The following is a 22,309-nucleotide window of genomic DNA, read 5'->3' as shown; positions in this document are numbered from 1 at the left end:
CACGAGGCGCTGCTGCAGTTGAAAATTGACTATATGTCTTTAAGGCGCCCAAGAGCTGCCCCACTTGCTTTGTGTTTTGGTGAAGTGCTGTATAGCTCACGCAATCAGAAGAGAACATCAGCATGATTTTGTTCTGAATAAAAATTGGGAAGAAATCAAAAGGAACATAATAACAACACATACCTTAATATAACTAAACACAAAGGAGATTGCCAACACGTGTGAAGGTGAGTTATACTTTTTATTTTTTTATTTTTTAAAATTCTGTAAGCCAGCTAGTTTTAATCAATGCACAACGGAATCTTTTCAATGTAGGTGATGCAATTGTAATGATCGAGGTGATGCAATTGTAATGATCGAGGTAGTGTCGAGGAGATGCAGGGGGGCCAGTGGAATATACAAAGAGAAAATGGAGAGACCTGCAAGATAAGAAATGTGATAGCATTCAGATAAATGTTTTATAACTCATTTTACCGAAGTCGCGAATTATTTTAGCAATCGCATGCCTCCAAATAATTCACTTCTTATCTTACACAAGATAAAAATCGATAGGAAGCGAAATACATTTTTTTTGCATACTGTACATTTGTTAAAAGCAAAGTTAAACATGGCAACTTATTGAAACTCGTGGAAGGGCTCAATCATTAACATACGCATTTAAAAATAATCATTACACTGTATACTTGTGTTTAATCACACATATATATATATATATATATACTATAATAATATATATATATATTATATATATATATATATATAAGTATCTAAGATGAACATTAGTTCGGTGTGTTTTTCTCATTATAATAGAAAGGTTGAATGTTAAAAAAAGCAATGGAAAAGCACAGCCCATTTCTAGAAACGAATTACTAGAAACGAATTACCCACTCTCTTATTTTGACTGAAGTATACAATTGTACGCGTTAAATCTGTTAATATTTTCAGCGTAATAGGAAGCGTGTCATTGGACAAGATCTACGTACTGGTATTCGTACGGTATTTTACTGTTACTAAGGGATGATTATCCAGTAAAATATGTAATGGTTTAGAGAACAGTAAGATATAGAGATGTCGTTTTCCACAGTTGAAAGGTCAAAATATCTCTCCGTCGAAAGTGTTTTAAATTAAATCACACCAATGAAATACCAAGTGTCCACTTGAATTTCAATGTATGTTTACTTTCCAGTCTTACTGTTCACGAGCAACCCTATTGCGGGGAAACACACTCTTGTGGAACATAGTTTAGATATTTTAGATTTAATATATATATATATATATATATATATATATATATATATATATATATATATATATATATGAACTCAGAAACGTGTTTATGTGACTTGTGTTTAAATTATAATTTGATCGTGCATGATACCTCTGTTCTCGTGTACTGTACCAGATTAAATTGGTATTTTAAAACTGCATTCTAAATAAAACATTTAAACATGAGGACGTAAACACTGTTAGTGTTGATAAAATAAAGTGAACAATCGCAATATTAGTAATTATTTTGAATTGAGCTAACCAGCAGCCAACCTCCAGTTTCACAAGTCTATATCACATTAGCATACTGGCCACATGTTTTCTGTTTTCTCTGGCTAATCACCTTGGGTATGTGTGTGTTTATATATGTGGGCGTGTGTGTGTGTGCATGCATGTGTTTTTGGTGGGTGTATGACTTTTCCAGTCAATTTAAGGTAGGCTAATTTTGTTTTTTTAAATCTTTCATTAGTCCATTTCACAAACACATACTGTATGTAGCCATGTTAATGGGCCATATGCTGTACTGTGGTTCTCATGCTGAAACCCATTTTACTGTCTTGATTCAGGTTGCATCACAGATTTTGTGGCAGTTCTCAGAAGAGCAGGGATGAGTTCAGGGTATGCTGTGATCCCAGCTACAGCTGTGTTATTGTTTCTTCTGTCAGGACTGTCACTGACTGGTGCCTGCAACAAGGCACTTTGTGCCAGTGATGTCAGCAAGTGCCTTATCCAGGTAAGGAATCATGATCCACCAGGATCGATTGTTTGAAGATTTGAATAATGTTATATTAGTTTGAGGTCTGTCATGATATGTTTCAGATGTCAACCAGTGCTAGTGTCAATTTTAGAATTTAAAAAATAACATGGACTTTACCCTGTTGTTCTGGCTATCAGTACATGTCAAAGTTTTTGTGGCATTAAGAAAATTCTTCTTGTCTAATTTTATTTCCAAAGTCACTTCCCTAATCCCCTTATCCACTGGTTCAAGAATATCTATTTAATCAGATATATTCTTTTTAAAATAATTTTTAAAGCCAACACACTAAACTACTCAAACTATTTTCTGTTGACCTTCTGTAAAAAAGTGAACGGGGTGATACACAGATGATGAGGTTAGGCAATGAGGTTTCATGCTGAGATAGAAATCAGCTTATTTGTTTTGTAGCTGAAGTAATGGTTATTTATACCAAAAAAAGCATGTTCTCATACAGAAATTAGCAGAAACAGTTCCATTACAAGCCTCTCATCCTGACACTACCCCAAACTCTTCTGTCGATAATGAACAGGTTATAACATGGGTTAGGAACATGTTATTCATTCGGGCTAGGTGTTATTTAACTTTTTTATTATTGTTATTTTAAAAGTCAATCCTATATCTCTATACTAACATGAACCACTGTAACAGGACTACAGTATTTGCCATTTACAGAAATGCATTCCAGAAACAGTTCTTACTGTGCTTCCTCATTCTGTCAAAGTAATCTACAAAAATGAGACAGAAAGAACAATAAAACACGCACACAAACTGGGTTTGCAGGTTGGCGAAAAAACCTTCCTTCTGCTTTTTAAGGTTTGTTTTATTATTATTATTTATTTATTTATTTATTTATTTATTTTTAATTTTATTATCTGCAACTGCATTAATTCTTTCCTGCTAAGAGCTGAATTTGACCGATTTGGACCCATAATAAAATGTGCATTGATCAGTTTCCATCTGTACCACTCACTTAGTAGCAGCATGAGGTCCATCGGTTAATAGAGGATATTGCATCTTACAGGATTGGATATATACCAGGTTCTACTGTATTTGTTTAGTTCAGTAACCTGCAGAACATGCTGATGGCAGTGTTTGGGGGCATTGAGCTATCTGGACACATTTCCCACTTTTAACTCTACATAGAGCACCAGAGTTTGACCCAGTTTGTGGACTTCTTTCATAGCTTGTCACTTTTCATTCACCCAGTGAAGCACGAGAACAGCCTCTTCTGGGTGTGCAGGTATAACATCTCGTGTGCCTTAGAGGGCTTGTGTTGATGAGTCTCAAGGGCTTTGCTGCAGCACTCTGACTTCTTTTATCCACCTTTTTCAGAGGTAAATTTCAATTCTCAGTAGAACATATTTGATGCTTGGAGACAAATATATTTCAGTACTGTCGACAGATAACGTTGAAAGTACCCCATCCCTTGTCTTCAGGTGAAAAACTGAAATTTATAGTTGATGATTGTTTGTGGTTTTCTAAGAACTGAATGCCAGTAAACCATTTTCTGTGTCAGTCTCCACTCCCCAGATGGCCTTTGTTATGTCTTCTATTACATGCCCAACAGGTTTCACTGTTTTCTGTCTAAAACATTATTGAAGATGGATTATCTGTCCTAATCTGTTGATTTCAAGTTGCTTGCCACTTTTACAGAATAAAGCTGAGACTTATGAAATCTTCTTTGCTGCATGGCAAGAATCCACAGCTTCGTTTTTGTATCTGCGGCATACTGTGGGGGCAACAATGTGTTTTTTTCCCCACTTTGCTGCATGTTCATATTTTCCATAATACATTACCTCACCAGATCTGAGGGTTATTTTTCAACGTCTGCTGGTTGATTTTAATCTTTCTGGTGTGTGAGTCATAGTAAAGTTCAGTATTTGGGTTTTATGATTCAGGCTTTATTTCTTACTCCTCTTACCAACACACTGTTGCTGTGCATACACCAAAGCTGTCTTAAGTCATATTCACTCGGAGAAGATGTCCAAGGATTTGGCTTTGGGAATTGCCTATGCTAGCTTATATGTTTGTAGTTAAAATGTTGTGATGGTAGCATACAACACACCTCAAGATCATGAGGTATATTAATTAATTCACGCTTAAGACCTCATGGCTTGCCTTTAACACATAATTGTAGTTTTCATTTTTATTTTGCGATGAACAGATGGAAATAATGTAGAACCTACTTCTTTTTGGTTTCTTAGCATGCCGTGATCACACAGCCAGTGTGCACCTGAGAAAAATAGGTTCTGTGGGGTGAATTTGTAAATTTACTGCCGCTGCTTCTACAACTGCTAATTTCTCAGTAACCCTTTCAGCTTGCAAATTCACATTTATATTTTCAGTGTTGTGGAGACTTATATAAAATCTAACGACACCCTTCACTTTGACCAGTCACCAAGAAGGCTGCAGTATTGATGTCGTCATACAGTTTTCAACCTTCCTGATGACTTTAATGTTTCAAGGTGTTGGCTTCTTTCTCTGCATGTTCTGTGATTATCTTTTGAAGCCGTCACAGCTAGTGTCGAAGCCTCATAGCTCAGAAACCATTTGCGATAGATACTAATTATTTGCAAGGTTATGTAACCCCCCTCCATGCACAATTTGATGACTATGGCATTGACATCTGACTTAATAGGGCTGCCATATTGCGATCACTTGACTTTTGATACAAAGCTGCATTCCGTATTTCACATACGTGGTGCACAGCTGCATTCTATGATTCTCTGTATGATGTTTCATTGCAGGTGGCGACCAGCAGAAATTATTCATTTCACATTGTTTCATTTTATTAATGATACTGATCTTTTTCATATATCCATTTTACCTAACGTTTTACAGTACAGTTTGGAAATGCAGTGCTCCCTCGCTATAACGCAGGTCTCTGGGGACACACAGTATGAGCATTATAACTGAAGACCATTATAAGAGGGGGTGTGGGGCGCCGCGGGACACATAACAACACCCATCTGTCAAATACAAAATAAAATAACTCTCTCTCTATAATGCACATATAGTGAAGCAAAAATTTTACTTTCCGTGAATTAACCATGCATAAAGCACCATGTAATCAACGCTATATTTTTTAGAAAAAAAAAAAAAATTGTAAAAATTCCCACTCGTGGATCATTTTAATTAGCAGTTTTTAAACTATAAATAGCCTGGTGTATTTTTCACACACTCTTTGCTGTGTAAGGGCCACAAGCTGTGTCAGATCAGTCATACAAAGAGTGCAAAAGAAAGTACTCTCAACTTGGTTAGAGGTAGGCACCAAACACTTAGAAACATATTATGAGTCAAATTAACTAAATAAAAACCAGATGAAAGCCCAGTATTAACTTACTTCATCTGTTTGTATAGACCCTGTTGTGGTTTAAACATTCAGAACTAACATTCTAAGTGCGAAATCTACACTGTCAGCAAAATTGTAAGTGTAGTTGCTGCTAGTAAGTTCCAATGGGGATGTGACGTCTAATTCTTATTATAAACAACACAAGGAACAGTTGTCCTAAGACAGAAGGTGATTTTGCTGCACATAAGAATTTCATACTTCATATAACTAGGTTTAACTTAAAATAACTTTTGCTTTTTGAATAGTTGTAGGTTTTGCTAAGCAACAGCCATTAGGGTGTGGTAGCAATTTAAATGTTGCACATGATTGCTCAGCAGGGCATGTCTGCACACATTTGTATAAGAGCCTCTGTATGGCTACTTTCTTTTTCTTATCCCATGATTATGTTGCCTGTTAACAAAATGTTCTAGTCCCTGTTTAAGGATTTTGCTTATTGCCTTATTAACAAATGACGAAGTAAAATGAAGTAAAACACATTTATACATGTTGCAGATGCCTACCAAGAATAGAAGGTTTTGGCATAAGCTATATATATATATATATATATATATATATATATATATATATATATATATATATATATATAGTAGTCAAAAGTTTACATACCCCAATGGAAATTTATAATTTCTAGAAATTTCTTGAAAAAAAAAAGAATTTTAAGAAAAATCTTTTGTAGCAAAGTTGTGCTTTTGTAGATGAGGAAAAAGTTACAAGAAATAGATTTATAATTATTTTTTGTAGCAAACTTCCAAAAATGCTAATTCAAAAGTATTCATATCCTTTGATGCTATGATAGTATTTTCTACAAGGTGCTAGAAATTTCAATATGATAACGCAGAGTCTAATTCTAGAAAAGTCTAGAAAATGTTGAATTGTAGGTGAACATTCTTAGAGAGTATGAAAGGGTTAGGCATAGGAGGGTCGCTGTCATTACCAATAAGTCAACAGAGGAAAAAGTAAAGAGATATCTGAAGACCATAGGCCTTCAGAAAAGTATTTATTGTCATAAAGCTGTAGAAGAATACAAGAAGATTATCAAGCATTTGAATATCACAATTTCAACTACTGTTTCTATTATCAAGAACTACAAGACTCATGGTACTGTCACAATGCTCCCTCAGTCTGGAAGAAGGAAGGTTCTTTCGCCAAGAACAAGTAGAAGAATTGTGAGGAAGGTTAATAACAATCCGAGATTGACTGCCAAAGATATTCAAAGTGAATTGGCTGCAAATGGGACTGGGGTTTCCATTTCAACCATAGGTCGAGTATTGCATTGTGAAGGTCTCAGAGGTCGCAGGCCAAGGAAAAATCTCTTAGGAAAATGTCACAAGGACAGCCTCTTAAAGTTTGCAAAATGGCATTTGAATAATGAATATGAGTTCAGGTCAAAGGTTTTGTGGAGTAATGAAACAAAAATCGAGCCATTTGGTCTGATAGTCATTACATTTGGAGAAAGTCTGGTGAGGCGTATAAAGAAAAGAACACCGTACCCACTGTCAAGCATGGAGGTGGTGATATCCTTCTATGGGACTGTTTTTCCTCTAATGGCACAAGATCCAAAGCACACATCAAAATCTACTTCAGAATGCTTAAAGAAGAATACAATCAAGGTTCTGAAATGGCCTATATAAAGTCCCAGCCTAAATCCAATTGAGAATCTTTGATATGAGTTTGAATGAACTGGAACAATTTTGCATTGAAGAATGGTTAAAAACCAGTAAAGAATCATGACAAATATCCTAATCATTTTAAAAGAGTGTAATACAGCAGGGAGGGGGTTAGTATCCTCCCTGCAGAAAACATGTGCGTATGCACATTTTGTTAATTGCTTTATTATTAATTATCACCTGCACCGGGTAGTTATTGTTAAATTAAACCCAGGTGCAGGGTATTTATAGAGAGCAGCCAGTTCGCTCAAGGCTGCTGTGAGTGTAGAGGCCGGTTGCGCAAAGGCAACCGCAAAGTATCGTGATGCCGAAAGGGTACGTGAGTGTGTGCGTATGTGTTTAGTTTGTTTTGAACCGGTAAACAGGTTAGCTGTCCGGTCCTGTTTTAGTTAGGTTCCAGTTTGTGTTATATAGTTAGGGCTCCGAATGGGAGCTAAGTGTTTATTTTTTGTTTTGTTTATTTCTGTTTATTAAAAGTGCGTGTAAGCGCTGGAAAAATAAATTTCTTGTGTCTTGGGTCTGCTTTTAAAGGGGCAACGAACGGTGTGAGTGGCGGAATCTCTTACAAGAGGTTATTATTGTTAAAGGTGCTGTGACAGGGTACTCGTGTCACATGTGTGGGTAACCGCTGCTTAAGCATAACAGAGAGACAACTGGGGGTGGTGTTGAAAACGTCAAAACAGGCGCGCAGGATTTATTCACAAAAACAGAAGGTAAATAAAGGTGGTAATGTGACATCACCGGCCATGGTAACGCACAGAGGGCACATACAGCAAGCTGTACAAAAATGCAAATAAACGGTGCCACACGGTGCGAGTGCTAGCCTTATAAACGAGGCGTCCTGCTCCAGGAAGCAGCTCCACTACGTAACCCTCGCTATACATTACATGGGATCACTGTCCCCTAAACTAACCTACTGATGAGCCGGTATTCATACAACGACTCTTGCTGCTTCTTGCGGCCTTGGCTGGGCATTGCCTTCACAAGCACCACTTGTTTCAGGGTTGCACATCTGTTGTTCCTGCAGAGAGGACGCTCTCCTCCCAAATACACGCAGCTCCCCTCTGGCATGGCGTTGCAATCGCCTCGAGCCGTCTCCTGCGGATGTTTTTAACTGATGGACACTCTGTCAAGACCCGCCCACCTGCTGATTGAGGACCAGCACAGCCAATCACTTGCTGCCCTTCCCCTCAACCAAGTCTAGCAGGCAGCAAGTCTCAATCGAGCGCCCGCCTGTAAACAATAATTCAATCACACAAATCAACTCCAAAACGATACACAATAAACCTACTTCTACATACAAATTACACTAATCCCCATTTGTGCAGGGCAATCGCCCTGCCACAGTGCCTCAAGTAGCTATTAATTTCATTTTCCTTGTCAGTGTATGAATACTTTTGAATTAGCATTTTTGGAGTTTAGCAAAATAAATAGCTGAAATAAATAATTGTAGACATCTATTTCTTGTAACTTTTATTCCACATCCACAAAAGCAAAACTTTTGCTACAAAAGATTTTTCATATAATTAGTTTTTGAGAAATCGTAAATTTTCATTGGGATACTTTACTAATAGATTATGAACATTGGAACTTTTAACTATTAAAAATAATGTATATATTATATATATAGTATATATTATTATATATATATATATATATATATATATATATATATATACACATATATATATATATATAAATATACTGCATAGGTGTTTTGAATGTACTTTTTATAACATTAATATTTGTTGCATATGCAGTTTGCATAGTAAAATACAGTTCCAGAGAACATTAACCTGTACAGACATCATTAAAACATTCAATAAAGTCACTTTTAAAGCTTAAACAACGTTCAAGTTCAACAGAAATCAGTAATGAGTATGCCCACCACTGGCATCGATGATGGCCTGACATCTGCTGCCCATGGATCGAATCAGAGCCTGGATAACATGCCGGGGAATGGCAACACACTCTTGCTCAAGTGCCTGGAAAAGTCATTGTAACGTCTCTGGCTCAGGGTGACGTTTGTCGCACACGTTGATCAGGCTCGTCCCACAAATGCTCAATGGGGTTCAGATCTGGTGATCGAGACGACCAGGGAAGCACTTGAACATTGTTCTCAGTGAGGAAAGCTGTGGTGGCCCGGGCTGTGTGCATTGTCATGCTGGAAAATGACGTGACGATGATTCATGAATGGGATCACAGGAGGCCATATGATGTCATGACAAGAGCGCTGAGCTGCAGGTTGCCTTGAACATGAACAAGGTTGATTCTGCCACAGTCTGAGATTGGCGCCCGTACTGCAGATGTTGGAGAGGTTGCAGTGTTGAAACTGTAAAATTAATGACGTTGTCCCATGTTCCTGGTTTCGGTTACAAAGTCGTCCTATAGTGCTCTGGGAAACATTCAGATGCCGTGCCAAGTCGGACTGAGATTCGCCAGCTTCCAAGTGTCCAATAGCATTATTCCGTTGAGCCTCGGTAAGTCTATGCATAACTTTAAATGTGTCTACAGCAAACAGCAATAAGACATGCAAGCTGAAAACCCTCCACCTTTATTTGCAGTGAATGCACGTGACCATTGCAAGTCTTAAGCAAATGGTGTTAATTTGAGGGAATATTTACGTGTTTTGTCATTTTGGCGTACATCATGCGTTTTCGATCTTGACAATGTGACACTCAGAAAAAATATCTGCTATGCGTTTCTTTTTTTGAAGGGTGTATATATATAGCTGACTCTTTGAGCTAATGTGTGTATGTGTGTGTGTGTGTGTGTGTGTGTGTGTGTGTGTGTGTGTGTGTGTGTGTGTGTGTGTGTGTGTGTATGTATGCAATAAGGCCTGACAGGGCGACCGTATATGTCGAATATATACAGACGCCTCCAACCCCTGAGAAGTCTGTATATTCCATGTATACCTATGCCCTGAATGGCCTTAGTTTATTTATAATCCAGGTCAAATGGTGGATTTGATGAAAAAATAGCATAAATCATGTTTAGAGCAAAAAAAAAATGTTTTTTTTTTTTATTAAATAGTCTTACGCCAATGAAGTAGTCCTATTTATAACTAAGTTAAGTTTTGTTAGAACATGCGATAGAAAGTACATCTGTATTTTTGATATTGTGGACATTGCCATTGAAAAGATACACCGGGGGGCGGAGTTCAGAAGTTTTTTTTTTGTTTTTCCGTCACTCAGTGCAGGCACACTGAGCAGAATATGGGAGGAATACAAATAAATACAACAACGTCTCGGATTACAGTAATTTTTCAAGATATGTGTCTGAGAGGGGTGGATAATGTGCAGGACTGTCTTTTGGTGTTTTTCTGTAGTGTTTACAAACCTTCTTCAGTTCATTTAATTGTTCTTCATCCAAATCAGCATGTCTCTTACTACTTTGGGATTTTTTGCAGGTAATCGGTCACTCAGTTTCATAGTTACAGCTGTACATCTGTAACTGTAAAAGCAACATGGCTACCGTCCGATACTTTACATTTCTGTGAAGCAGCACAGTGATTTAGAATATGTGACAAGGCTCCAACTGTCTGTATCCAGGCGATGTATGGACAGCTGCAACCTTGCTCGACCAATCACATTGCTTGTTTCACGTTCCATTACAAGCCCTGGATTTTATATATACTATGCACAGTAAGTGCCATTTACTATTACAAATCAAAATGACTACAATTTACAATTTTGGAGAGGAAATTGCAGTTTTAGGTTTGATATATTACCCTTATAAAATGGTTCTTATTATTTTATTTGGTCTAATATTACCATTTTAATTAACAATAGTGAGAAGCTAATGAAAGAGTGACATATTTTACATTGTTTCTTGAAGTCTACTCACAAAGCCTATACAGCTGTACATGTTTAGTACTGTTTTTTTGATGTAATAGAATCTAATTGCTGCTTGATTGACTCCAGTGTTCAAGCCTCAGTGATCTCACACAAAAAGTGTTGAATTTGTTTTTCTTTGCTGTCAACTTCCATTTCCCCCACTGGTCATTTACTCAGGGCTGATTTTAAGTAGTGACTTGGGTTTGAACTTTTCTGTACCATTTAGAATTTTGTAAGCTTCTAATTCTCTTTAAAGCACCTCTTCCCTCAACAATGAAGATCAAGGATTTTGTTAACTAGTCTATTAAAATGTATTTATAATGTCAGATTCTAGGGATATAAGGGAATGTCTGTATCCATCTGTAGAGCTATGGCCATTTTTTCAATTGTTGTCAGTTTTTCATTATGGAAAACTACAAAGAGGTCTGTAATTTAATATGTTAACATAATTCAGCAAAATGAGTTCATTCTATAGGGGATGCAAAATCTTTGGCCATTGCTGTATGTTGTGCTTAAATATTTGCATATATGTGGAGAGCTGCTTATCCACTTGTCATGAAACTTCGCATTAACATCACTTTGCACAAGTTGTGGCGAGTGTCAATGTCTTTCTAGAATAACATTATAATATATGTACATTGTTTCCATATAGGTGTATTGCCATTGTCATACTGCACTCAGTTAGATCTTCAATTACTTTCTTGTATTGTTAGAAGTGCCTTTCAAAGCGTGTTCTCAAGTTCATACTTGAATGTAAGTAAGAACTGTATTTATAAGGATGTTTGGTCCAATTCAGTGCTTTTTGGATTTGTACTCTTTGTTTGGAAATGTATATGCTTTAAATAAAAACAAAGCTAAGGTGTTTTAGCAGACTGTTATTATGTTGATGTGGAGAATTGATTAAAAGACAAACACTTCAAAGAGATTGAAGAATGTGTACATTTTCAGCTTCAGGCATTGTGTGGAGAAGTTTCAGGAGAGGCAGGTGTGTACTTTCCCGATAATGCACAACACTTTGACACACCAAAAAATATGAGCACAGACAGAGCAGTTTGTGAAGTAACCTTGCATTTGTAACATTCATTGCCTAATCTTGTCAGTTACCCCTCCCATTACATGGTTTCAGGCTTATTGATCCAATACCAATAAACACAGTTGGCCCTATATTTGCTGTGTCCTAGTTCATTTCGATTTTGTAATGTTTCGAATTGAATGATGTATGATCTAATATAACTTTTTGTTTGTTTCTTTCTGAACTTTTTTTTTCAGTATCACCTGTCAAAATTCATTGCAATACTTGTAACAAAGCTCAGTAATTTTGACCCACACTCTTGTTAGCAGCGGAATGAAACTCCCCATAGTGCTGGAAGGTGTGTCTTCTGACCAAACTTTTCTCCCTCTCTTGCACAGGAGCTGTGTCAGTGCCGACCGATGGATGGGAACTGCTCGTGCTGTAAGGAGTGCATGCTTTGCCTTGGTACTCTCTGGGATGAGTGCTGTGACTGCGTAGGTGAGGGCTGCACACTGATCAGGGGGTCTCTGCTGCAATGGAGCACCCCAGTTACCCAAACTGCTAAAACATGCTGCTTTTTCTACCGATAGGAAAAATAAATTGTGTTGCACTAAACCTGCTTATGGACTGTCCTTAGAGACAGTTTGTCTTTTGTGTGCAGGTTGGAAATGTTTGTTTTTGTGGTATTTCTCCACTATAGTGTGAAGCCTTACATTTTTGCTGTGGCGCACAGACCCTCCTGGGGGAGTCCCAAGTTCGTATTTTTCTTTTCTTTCCGGGCAAAGGGCTGGATTGTTATTTGAAACTGAATCATACAAAGGCCTTAAAATACAGTACTGCAGTTACAGTTTTGCCCCAGCCAGCTCTCCCTGAACAGAACCTCTGCGACCATGTCTGCGTGTCGGGTAGTCCAAAGATAAGCAAACAGAAAAACAGCTGTGTTTTGGGGTTTTAGATGGTTGAGAAATTACTATTATTTGAATTAATACCAATGTTTGACTTGTGTAACAGCATCATGTAAACAGATGGCTTGTTGCTATAGAGCTTTAATATAGGGTATTTTTAATTTTTTTAAAGGTTACAGTCCTCATTGGGCCCTATAAGTTTACTTCTGGTAAATTATTGAACGATTTCTTTAAAATGTCTTCAACAAAAAAGACACCAGCTGCATCAAAGATTGGAAATATTTCTGCTATTTCCGCTCTGTTCAGTACAAGAAGGGGCCATTTCACATGTTGTTTTTATTTTATAATTCATTAATGGTGAAAACAGAATGTTTTTAAATGGCGGACATAAAAAACCTAAATATTGTACAATTTAGCATTTACTGTTTTTTGAGGTAAGAATTTAAACATTTAGAAATGTCATGAAATAAACCATTTTTTACATGGGGAAAAAAATACAGCCCTCCCTATATGCCTGCTCAGATCCTGGATCTGACAGGGCATGGCTGTTTAGTCAAGCAGAAGTCACTTTGGTGCAAGCATTTCTGTTGGGTTTTCAAGGGCAAAATGTAACAGTCTTTCTCATTAGAAAACACAGAGTTGTGGATGGGGAATCTAAAACCTTTACACCAAACTTTACTTGCTTGAATTTTTAACTTTTTTTCCTACAGTTCAGTATGGTCTGGATTAGAGTGTTGTGCAGTGGATCACAGGAAGCGCTAGGACAGCTGAGTTTATTTTCTTAAACTCCCAGGAGACCATGACTGACTGGGTTGTTCGTAATACATAGGGATGACATTACAAGAATGTATTATGTGAACTTGTTTCCAGAAACACTAAAAGGCAGATTTGACAGGTGCTGCACACACAGTACCATTCAAGATAGACAAATTAATGTGGGTTTTGCCATTTAGAGTGGAGTACCTTGGCACCCTTGCTGTTTGTACTTTTAGATTTAGTACATTGTCAAACTTTGTCTTTTTTAGTTATTGAGGGAGGGCTCTTGAAAAGTCAGTCAACAAACCTCCTGCAATAATCCAGCTGTCTTGGAATGTAGCCTGTTATTTTTTAGGATTTACATTTTCAGTGGATTCACAATTGGGATTAAGCAAATTTCCATTGTGAAAAGCTAATAGAAACCCTTAAGTTCCATTGTGTTTGCGTGTGTCTGAGTGCTTGGTTCACTGAGTTCCTCCCTTTTTTTAAGAAAAGTATTTAAACTTTCCAGATGTTCACAATCACAGCCCTGACAGGCAGCATGTGGCGGTAAGAAAGAACGTCTGCCATGGATAAAAGTAGTGTCTGGATCAGGACTGCTTATTCACAAAATAAGAGGACTGCCCTAAATACAGGATTTAGATCACTATTACTTACAATGCAGAGTTCAGATCAGTAATAAGACTTTCAAACAAATAAAATAAAAAAAAATTCACCACAGACACACAATACAAAAAATTTAAATTGCCCAAAACTGCACATGTTAATAGCATTTGTTATTGTTACTGTATTTGAGTTTTTAATTATACATATACAGTACTGTATCATAACAAGGGCATTCTAAACTGAAACAGGGTTGCTTTATCCATGTCTCGAGATCTTCTGTATCACAGCAGGAGCATTATCCAGAACCCCACGACGCACAAAGGAATGTCTCCCAGTGTGTCTGTTGAGCAAATAGTCCACATAAAGTGGTGCCTATGTACACGCTTAGGCATGTATTTTCAAAACTTGATAAGTGCAGGTTTATGTTAAAGAAAGTTGGGTTTAACACATTTTTGTGAAAATACTTTTATTAAATCTTTTTGACTTTAGTTGATAGTCTGAATGTCGTTTTTCCAATTCTGTAGATTTACTAACAAGATGGTTACATAACTGTTTTCAAAATGTGGTAGGGGCTCCTAAATATCAGCTAGAGCATATAGTCTGGGGTACAGTAATTTTCTGTTTGTTTTAGTTCTAGTGCTGTAGTCATTCTAATAGCCATAGAAGACAGGCACTAAAACTAAGGCATTATAAATGGGTATAATATTTGTGTTATATCTCAGGATCCGAACGCAAAGACTCACATAGTTAGTTCTGTTTCAGGTGTGTTTTTTTCAGATGTGACCAATTGGGGAAACAATGACTTTAAAGCAACTTGAGGTACATGAATGTAAATGTATGTTACCAACACAACATAATTGATTTGTATTTTAAACATGTACCCAATCACGTAACGTAATGGCACTTACATAAGTATTTCTGAAAATACATGCCTCTAAAAAAAACCTTATGAAATGTAAAACGTGATTTGGTTCCTTTTACTTTTGTCTTGTGTACTATGTTCCAGCTAAGATGGGGTGGGGTTAACTTTTAATAAAATGGTGCGATTTTGGTAATGTGTTATGTTTCTTTTATTTACCCCAGTTTCCATTTGCCTTTGTCTTTGCAGGAGTGTGCAATCCCAAAAACTACAGTGACACACCGCCAACGTCTAAGAGCACGGTGGAGGAGCTGCACGAGCCAATCCCATCTCTGTTCCGGGCACTGACAGAGGGGGAGACGCAGCTCAACTGGAACATTGTGTCCTTCCCTGTGGCCGAGGAGCTTTCCCACCACGAGAACCTTGTCTCCTTCCTCGAGTCTCTCGAGGAAGCCCAGTCCCTGAACGTCTCTGTCCCCGGCAACAACATCCACGCACGCTACGACAGCGACAAAGGTAAGCTACCCAAATATACTGCCGCCTTGGTGTGCAATGGCTGTATAAATCCCTACAGTAGTACAGGCCCCAATATTTTTTAATCTGTTTTTTTGTGTTTGTTTTCACTCCTTTCTTTGTACAGTTAAACTCTCATTTTTATTTTGGGGTTTTATTGATGTCAATGTCTGGTACAACTTACAAATACAGAAAAATAGGCAATGCAAACATAACATTAGATGCTTTCGCTATTAAATATCTTAATTGGTATTATTACACTTTTTTAAACAAAGCATAGAATTACAAAAAGTTAACCTAGAACATGCCATGCCATCTTTATTTTCTGAAAATGTGGGATTGGTGAAAACACGCTGTGATAAGTTTCTAATTTCTATCAATTGTGTAATTTCTGGTGGACACAGACATGGTTTTTTAAATAAATGTCAAAAATGTTTGTTCGTATATTCATCCCAGCACTAATATTTAAGTGTCTCATATATATAATGTGTGTGTGGTTAAATGCAGTGTAATAGCCCTATACTAGCCTATTATTGCCATTAAATGTATACTAATTATAACAGAATATTGGCTCAGCTGTTGTGTTGTGAGCGACTTGTCAAGTTGAGATATCGGCCTTCCTATAGTACAATAGTTTCTTTTCAGTTTTAGGGCCTGATTAACAAATTAGTGTGGGTTTCACGACACCGTTCTTCACAAATTCATTTCAAAATGTGTATTATGTTTTGTATGTATGCAAAGTTTGTGCGATCAGAATCAGAATTCTTCCTTATTCATTTATGCTTTCTTTCAGTGGGGCAATTGGGTTGCTTCTTAAACACCTAATATCTCCTGCTGGTAGGCAGGGAATACCAGGTGAAGCAGTTGGCTAGCCTGTACAAGAGCTGATAGTGTAAACTATTCTCTTGTCATAGTGTTCATGTTCAGTAAAATGCTAGTTTGAACGTTTTGCACTTTTTTAAACAAATAAAAGCATTATACTTGCAAAACTGCATAATCTAAATAAAATTCTGTAAAACTGTGTGATGTGTTTATTCTTGTGATTTACTTTGCTTCCATATTTGTGTTTGTGTTTAGTATATTTATGGTATTGTAATCAATAAAGCTTATGTACTGTTGAGAATTGAGAATTGAGAATTCTCACGGTCAAGCCAGAGGCATAACCCACTGAAAAATGTTTTGAAAAATGCTTGCAATTTGGACTTGCTGATAGGCTGAAAGGTTTTCAAGGAGAAATAAGTAAAACAGCTGTGTAAACTCTAGAAGGTTACCTGCTTTAATCACAAAGCACTCCCACCTCGGCTCTAAGAAATCCATCTCTTGAGCTACCTTAAAAAGCTCACCGGCTTTCAAACAAAGTAGCTTGCTAGTTTACTCGCAGAGGTTAGACTAGGTTTCGCTCCAGTGCTGTGAAAGTGATCCTAATTAATCTTGATCTGTGTTCTCCTTTGTTCTTCTTTTTATTTTTTCTCTGCTCTGTTATGAACCCTTGACCCAGTTATATTTTACTGTTGAATGGGACATTCATTAAAGTACACTCCAGCTGAGGCGCTTCTACTCATTAATTCAGATGCAAACTTTCAGCTCAAGTTGTATTTGCCTGGGTGGGAAAAGATTCTCAGACAAGCATGTGTAAAATGAAACTTCACCAGCTCTTAGTAGTAAACAGGCATATGATTACTTTATCTTCTAGAAACTAAAACTTAATCTAAACTGATATAAATGCATGCCTGTTTTACTCTAATCATCAGAGCAATAAACCATTTGGGTCCTGCTCTACTAATTAACAACTGTTCATTCCAAAAACAGATGGTCTGTTATTTGTACCATATGTACCCTGGCAGAAAAGAAGACCAAAATTGTCTGACTTTCTTGGTGCTCCAGAAAATCAGATGAAAGGCAGGCTGGTTGGGTTTTAAATGAAACTTTTTTTTTTTTTTTTAAGAAGCTGTAATTAAATGTAATTTTTTTAGCTTTTTCTTCGTCCCTGTTAGGGGAGCTTAAAGGTTGTAGTATACCCATTGACATGGCAACTTAAAGTAACATCTGAAACATTTAAGATACAGACTTCATATTCCGTTTAAGAGGAAACGCTAAAGGTGCCTGTGACTTAAGATGGCTACCATATTGGGGTGTATGACTTTTTTGTTTCTGGAAAAAGACCTTGCACCTTTTGAGAGATTGGCTTTATACACAACTATATTCGGTGATTTATATAAGTAATGTTTGATCATGGTTATCATACAAGGGGGGGTTACCTATTGTGTTATTAATTTTACAAAGCTGCCACTGCCAGTATCAAAGACTTATATCTCAGACACCATCTAAGATAATGAGTTCAAAACACTTGAAAAGTTATATAAACTAAACCACTTTGATTCTTGGTTCGGGAGACAGTACACTTTGTTATTGCCAAAAATTCAAAGTTACATTACTGTATTCAGTAAAAAAAAAAAAAAGTAAATAAATAAATAAATAAAATGTGGCCCAAAAAATGGAGACACCAATATAAAGTCTGTCTTACGTTAACTATAATTAGTAAGTTTTAAAAATCCTGCAACAAATTACTGCAGTAGGTCATTAAAAAAAAAAAAAAAAAAAAAAAACGTTCACATGAATGGGACTGATTTTCAAATCTTTTTCCGATCCCAACTGTCTGAAAACGTTACATTAAACACGCTCTTAAATCTCATTATCTTTGGTTTCCTTTTTCAGATCACATGTGCACAGTGGTCTACTTTGATGACTGCATGTCTATCCACCAGTGTAAAGTCTCGTGTGAATCCATGGGAGCTTCCAAATACAGATGGTTCCACAACGCCTGCTGTGAATGCATAGGGCCTGAGTGCATTGACTATGGCAGCAAGTCTGTCAAGTGCATGAACTGCATGTTTTGAAAGACTCTTTCTCAAGAACACAGTACTTCTACAATGGACAACAAATACAAAGAACAGCAGAACAGGAGTAATGGTGACTGCCATCTAAAACTGTGCAAAACAAAAAATAAGTTGTCATTTGTATTGTAGTTTCATATTAAGATGATGTAAAATATTTGCCTTCGCCAAATCCTTTTGTGTTTTTTACATTTTTACTGTATATTTTTAGAAGTTGTATAGGTTTCTACCAGAGATGTATATCTATATTACAGTAGATTTGATTTTTTTTTTTTTCAGGAATCTACACCTGCATAGCTGATCCATCTTCACCATGCTTGCAAATAAATGCTATGCCAAAAAAAATCCAGCTTGGTGTTTGTGCTTATTTTACTATTAAAATAATGTAATTCTATTTATTTATTTGTAAGGTGTTGTATAAATCCAGCATTTGTTACTCACCAATATGATTGAGTGGGGCAGTGGTATTGAAAGTAAACACAGTGAAAGATCTAGGAAACATCAAATTGTTTACCTTTTTAAGCCATCTGTATTAATTGTTTACTTTATTCAACATATAATACCTTAAGTCATTCTAAATTCAGTTTTATAAATATTTTTTTTATTTAGTTTTGGGTTAGGATCTGCCTTATTGGCACACCACAGGAATTACTGAGACAGCTCTGGGTGCAGTTGCTGATTTTTGGAAGAATGTAATAGTTCAGGCTGTCCTGTCCTCTGGAGAGCCCTGAAGTTCACATCCAAGCAGACAATTCTGTGGCTAAATCGTCATAATCTGTAAACCAGTGGTGTCCAGTCACGGTTCTGGTTTAACAGGTACAATGAGATAATTAACTACAACTGCTTTGGGGTCTGGAGGGAGGTTTAATTGGTTCAATTAAACTATTTAGAACAGGAACAAAGACCAAGACTGAAGGGCCAACTTTGGGAAACATTGCTGTAGACAGATGATCTTCCACTGGACAAAAACATTAACAGACCCTCATCAATTCCATGTCTTGCAGGTGACTTTTTGCTTATAATGGGCAGAAATGTTAGTAAACCATTGTCTTTCTTATTGGTTTACTGTATGAAGTCATTCACAGCTCATTTCCATTGCTAAGTGTCAGTGAAATGAGGCAGTTCGTAATGGATGCGCATCTCTGCCCAGAGAACTGAAGGGAAAGTTTTGGAAGTTTTTCACAATAATTTTAACTTGCATTTAATTTAATGACTGATAAATATATGCATTTTTTATCAGTTGAAATAGGTTTCACATACATGCAACACGGTTGTTTTTAAATATAATTTGGGTTTTATTCTCTTCAGAGTTCAGAATACTCTTTTATTACCAAGTGTGTCAATTTTATCCAGATACTTGCCTCTCAAAAACTATGCATACAATTCAGTGGCGATCAGAGATGTTTTCACTTTCCATGTCAAAATCTTTGCCAAAGGCATTTGTGTGCCATACTTTGTGCATTTCCGTTAAATGCTTGGAACATTTGATTTTGTTTTTAGTAAAAACCACAAGAAAAAAAGTTTTTCCTTGTTTGTTTTTTAAGCTCTGTTTTGCTGTAGGTTGTCATAACTACATCTGGGTGAGGTAAACACAAGCTGAAAATCAATATACAACACAAGCAGACATTGTTTAGAGATGAATACATGACAGAAAGTCCATTTTGACTTGTTTTCTGTTCTATTTAGCTGCATCCTGATATCTTCTGAGACTGCAGGTAAGTGTTGTGTCTGGTTTGTGTCTTCTGAATTTGAATGAGATGGATTTGGGACTATTTTCTCTGTACCATTTGCAATCTTCTGGTGAAAGGGGACTTTGTATTGCTTTCATCTGTCAGAAGCTCAGTAGGACCTGAATTTGCCTCAGACTTGCAATCAAATGTATCACTGACATTACTTACAAAATAAGCAAAAAAAAATCTCAATTGAAAATTAACCAAGTACCAGATTTCTTATAGGAACTTAAAACAACCCAGGAAAACAGGAACCTTTTTACAGAAATGCACTCTATAAAGACAATCAGGCTGTGGTTTCAGCCCGGAATAGCTAGAGCTGGATAATTTGGTTTGATAGCTTAGGGCAAAAATTGAAAAAATTCTGTGTTTTATAAGCAGTGTGTGGAAAGGCATTATCCAGCACAAGTGTTGGTATAAGGAATTATTGACTTGCAGTTAGCGATTCGTACTTCATCAGCAAATGTGAGCAATTGTGGTAGATATCTCATCTAAGTCATTAAAATGAAGCATAAACAAAAGAAAAGCTAATAAGCACATCTCCACCAAATAAAATCACTCACAATAGACTCACAAAAAGAAGTGTTTATTTTTCTAGAGCCAATGTATTTGTTCCAATTTTTCTTACCCCTGTGAAAAAGGAAGGCATAAGCAAAGCCCTGTTGCCTGTGTCCTTCCTGAGTCTTGTGCTGAAAATGTGCTAAAAATTAGATACTGACAAGATTGTTTCCTAATATAACAAGGCTCTGCTTGTTTTTACAATCCTCGCAGGTGTCCTCCCACAGACAGATCAGTGTGCCTCACTTACAAAAGAAAAAATAAAGCACAGAATGATCTAAAATGTCTGTAAATCTATGATTACACTCATCAGCTGGAAAGTGAATGCCCTTCTGCACAAATAGTCTATTGACAGTATTTTGCAGTGTGCCTGTGTTCAGTTGAATGAAAACAAAAGTATTGCTGTGTGGCGTATCTTCGGTAGCCATGAACCCTGAACAAAAGGCCCTTTCTCCAAGAAGTGAGGTGCACAGAGTGTCATGTGATTCCAGTGTCTTGGCATTGGTAAGTAGCCAAGGTTACATTAATGCAGCAAATGTTCAAGTTAGCGTGCTAGGTGTTCGTAGGAATAAAGGCTTGTCTGTGTTTATGCTCCCACTAGAAGCCTGCGTCTCATTTTTAGGTGATGGTCAATGTTTATGTAGGATTTGGAAATACTGCTGTTTCCAGTAATGGAAGCTATAACACTGACAATGTATGTCTGTAACACAGCTAGGCAGGAACTAGAATCTGAGGTCCTAAAAAGAAGACTGCACTGTGGACCACCAAATTCCCCTGTGCCATGTGACTGAAGGACCCCACTAATGTTACATTGCATTGGCTTCTAATCTAAGTGTGGTTATATAATTTGCAACTTGAATTAAGAATCCATCAATGAATTTACATGTACATACAATCTTATGTTGATAATGACAAACTTCTATTTTTGACTCAAACAGTGATATTACATATACATTTTATTTTGCGGGTTGTACAATGACTGTCGCGGATCTGCAGGTTTTAATATCAATTTGCGGGTCTGACCCGCCAAATGCGTGTCACAGGAATATATTTTTTAGATAAATCAGTTTCTTGAGAATAAACTTCTAATCACTCTCTATCGGAAGACAAAATGTTATGGAGTTGAATAAATTGATCAAACATTCTTAGTTTTTTTATTTTTTTATTTCTTAAATATGGCTCCATGTGTATGTAATAGAATAGTGTAATTAATTAAAAAATAAATTGTCTCTGTACACTAACTTCAGATTTGTGAGTGTATTTATAATTTGTACGGTCTTTTGTATGATGTCACAATTATTCAAGCAGTCCATGTGGTGACTTGGATAAACGGCTTAAAGTTAAAAAAATATCAAACATTTATACAGTAGTGTCAGATTGGAACGTTGTTGCATATTCCAGTAATTTCTGTTGTGTTGGTTTTCAACATGATGGTAAGGAGATTTAATGCTGTAAAAAACAAACAAACAAAAAATATATACATAATCTTAATGAAACCAATTAATAAAATAAATAAAACTGTTATATTATATGCCAGCTACATATGTGCACCTGACTATAAAGTCACCTGTAAACCAACCATACATACGGTCAACACA

The 22,309-nt window shown here is 36.6% G+C and overlaps 1 protein-coding gene across 1 annotated transcript; it reads left to right on the top strand.

Moving 5' to 3' along the window:
• On the top strand, positions 1-18,717 carry LOC121314471 (twisted gastrulation protein homolog 1-like). The gene is made up of 5 exons (XM_041247783.1): positions 1-227; positions 1,833-1,999; positions 12,289-12,388; positions 15,266-15,532; positions 18,245-18,717. The coding sequence occupies exons 2-5, from the start codon at positions 1,874-1,876 to the stop codon at positions 18,424-18,426; spliced, it is 675 nt and encodes a 224-aa protein (XP_041103717.1). The 5' UTR covers positions 1-227; positions 1,833-1,873; the 3' UTR covers positions 18,427-18,717.
• The last annotated feature ends 3,592 nt before the right edge of the window (positions 18,718-22,309 follow it).

Source organism: Polyodon spathula, chromosome 4 (assembly GCF_017654505.1).
Source record: "Polyodon spathula isolate WHYD16114869_AA chromosome 4, ASM1765450v1, whole genome shotgun sequence".
Lineage (NCBI taxonomy): Eukaryota > Metazoa > Chordata > Actinopteri > Acipenseriformes > Polyodontidae > Polyodon > Polyodon spathula.
The sequence above is the reverse complement of the archived record's forward strand: the minus strand, read 5'-3'. Positions and strand labels throughout refer to the sequence as shown.

Excerpts from the sequence above, each read along its gene's own strand:
- LOC121314471 (XM_041247783.1), top strand. The coding sequence starts at position 1,874 with ATGAGTTCAGGGTATGCTGTGATCCCAGCTACAGCTGTGTTATTGTTT. Across the intron at positions 2,000-12,288 it reads TCAGCAAGTGCCTTATCCAG|GAGCTGTGTCAGTGCCGACC; the intron begins GTAAGGAATCAT and ends TCTCTTGCACAG. Across the intron at positions 15,533-18,244 it reads ACGCTACGACAGCGACAAAG|ATCACATGTGCACAGTGGTC; the intron begins GTAAGCTACCCA and ends TTCCTTTTTCAG.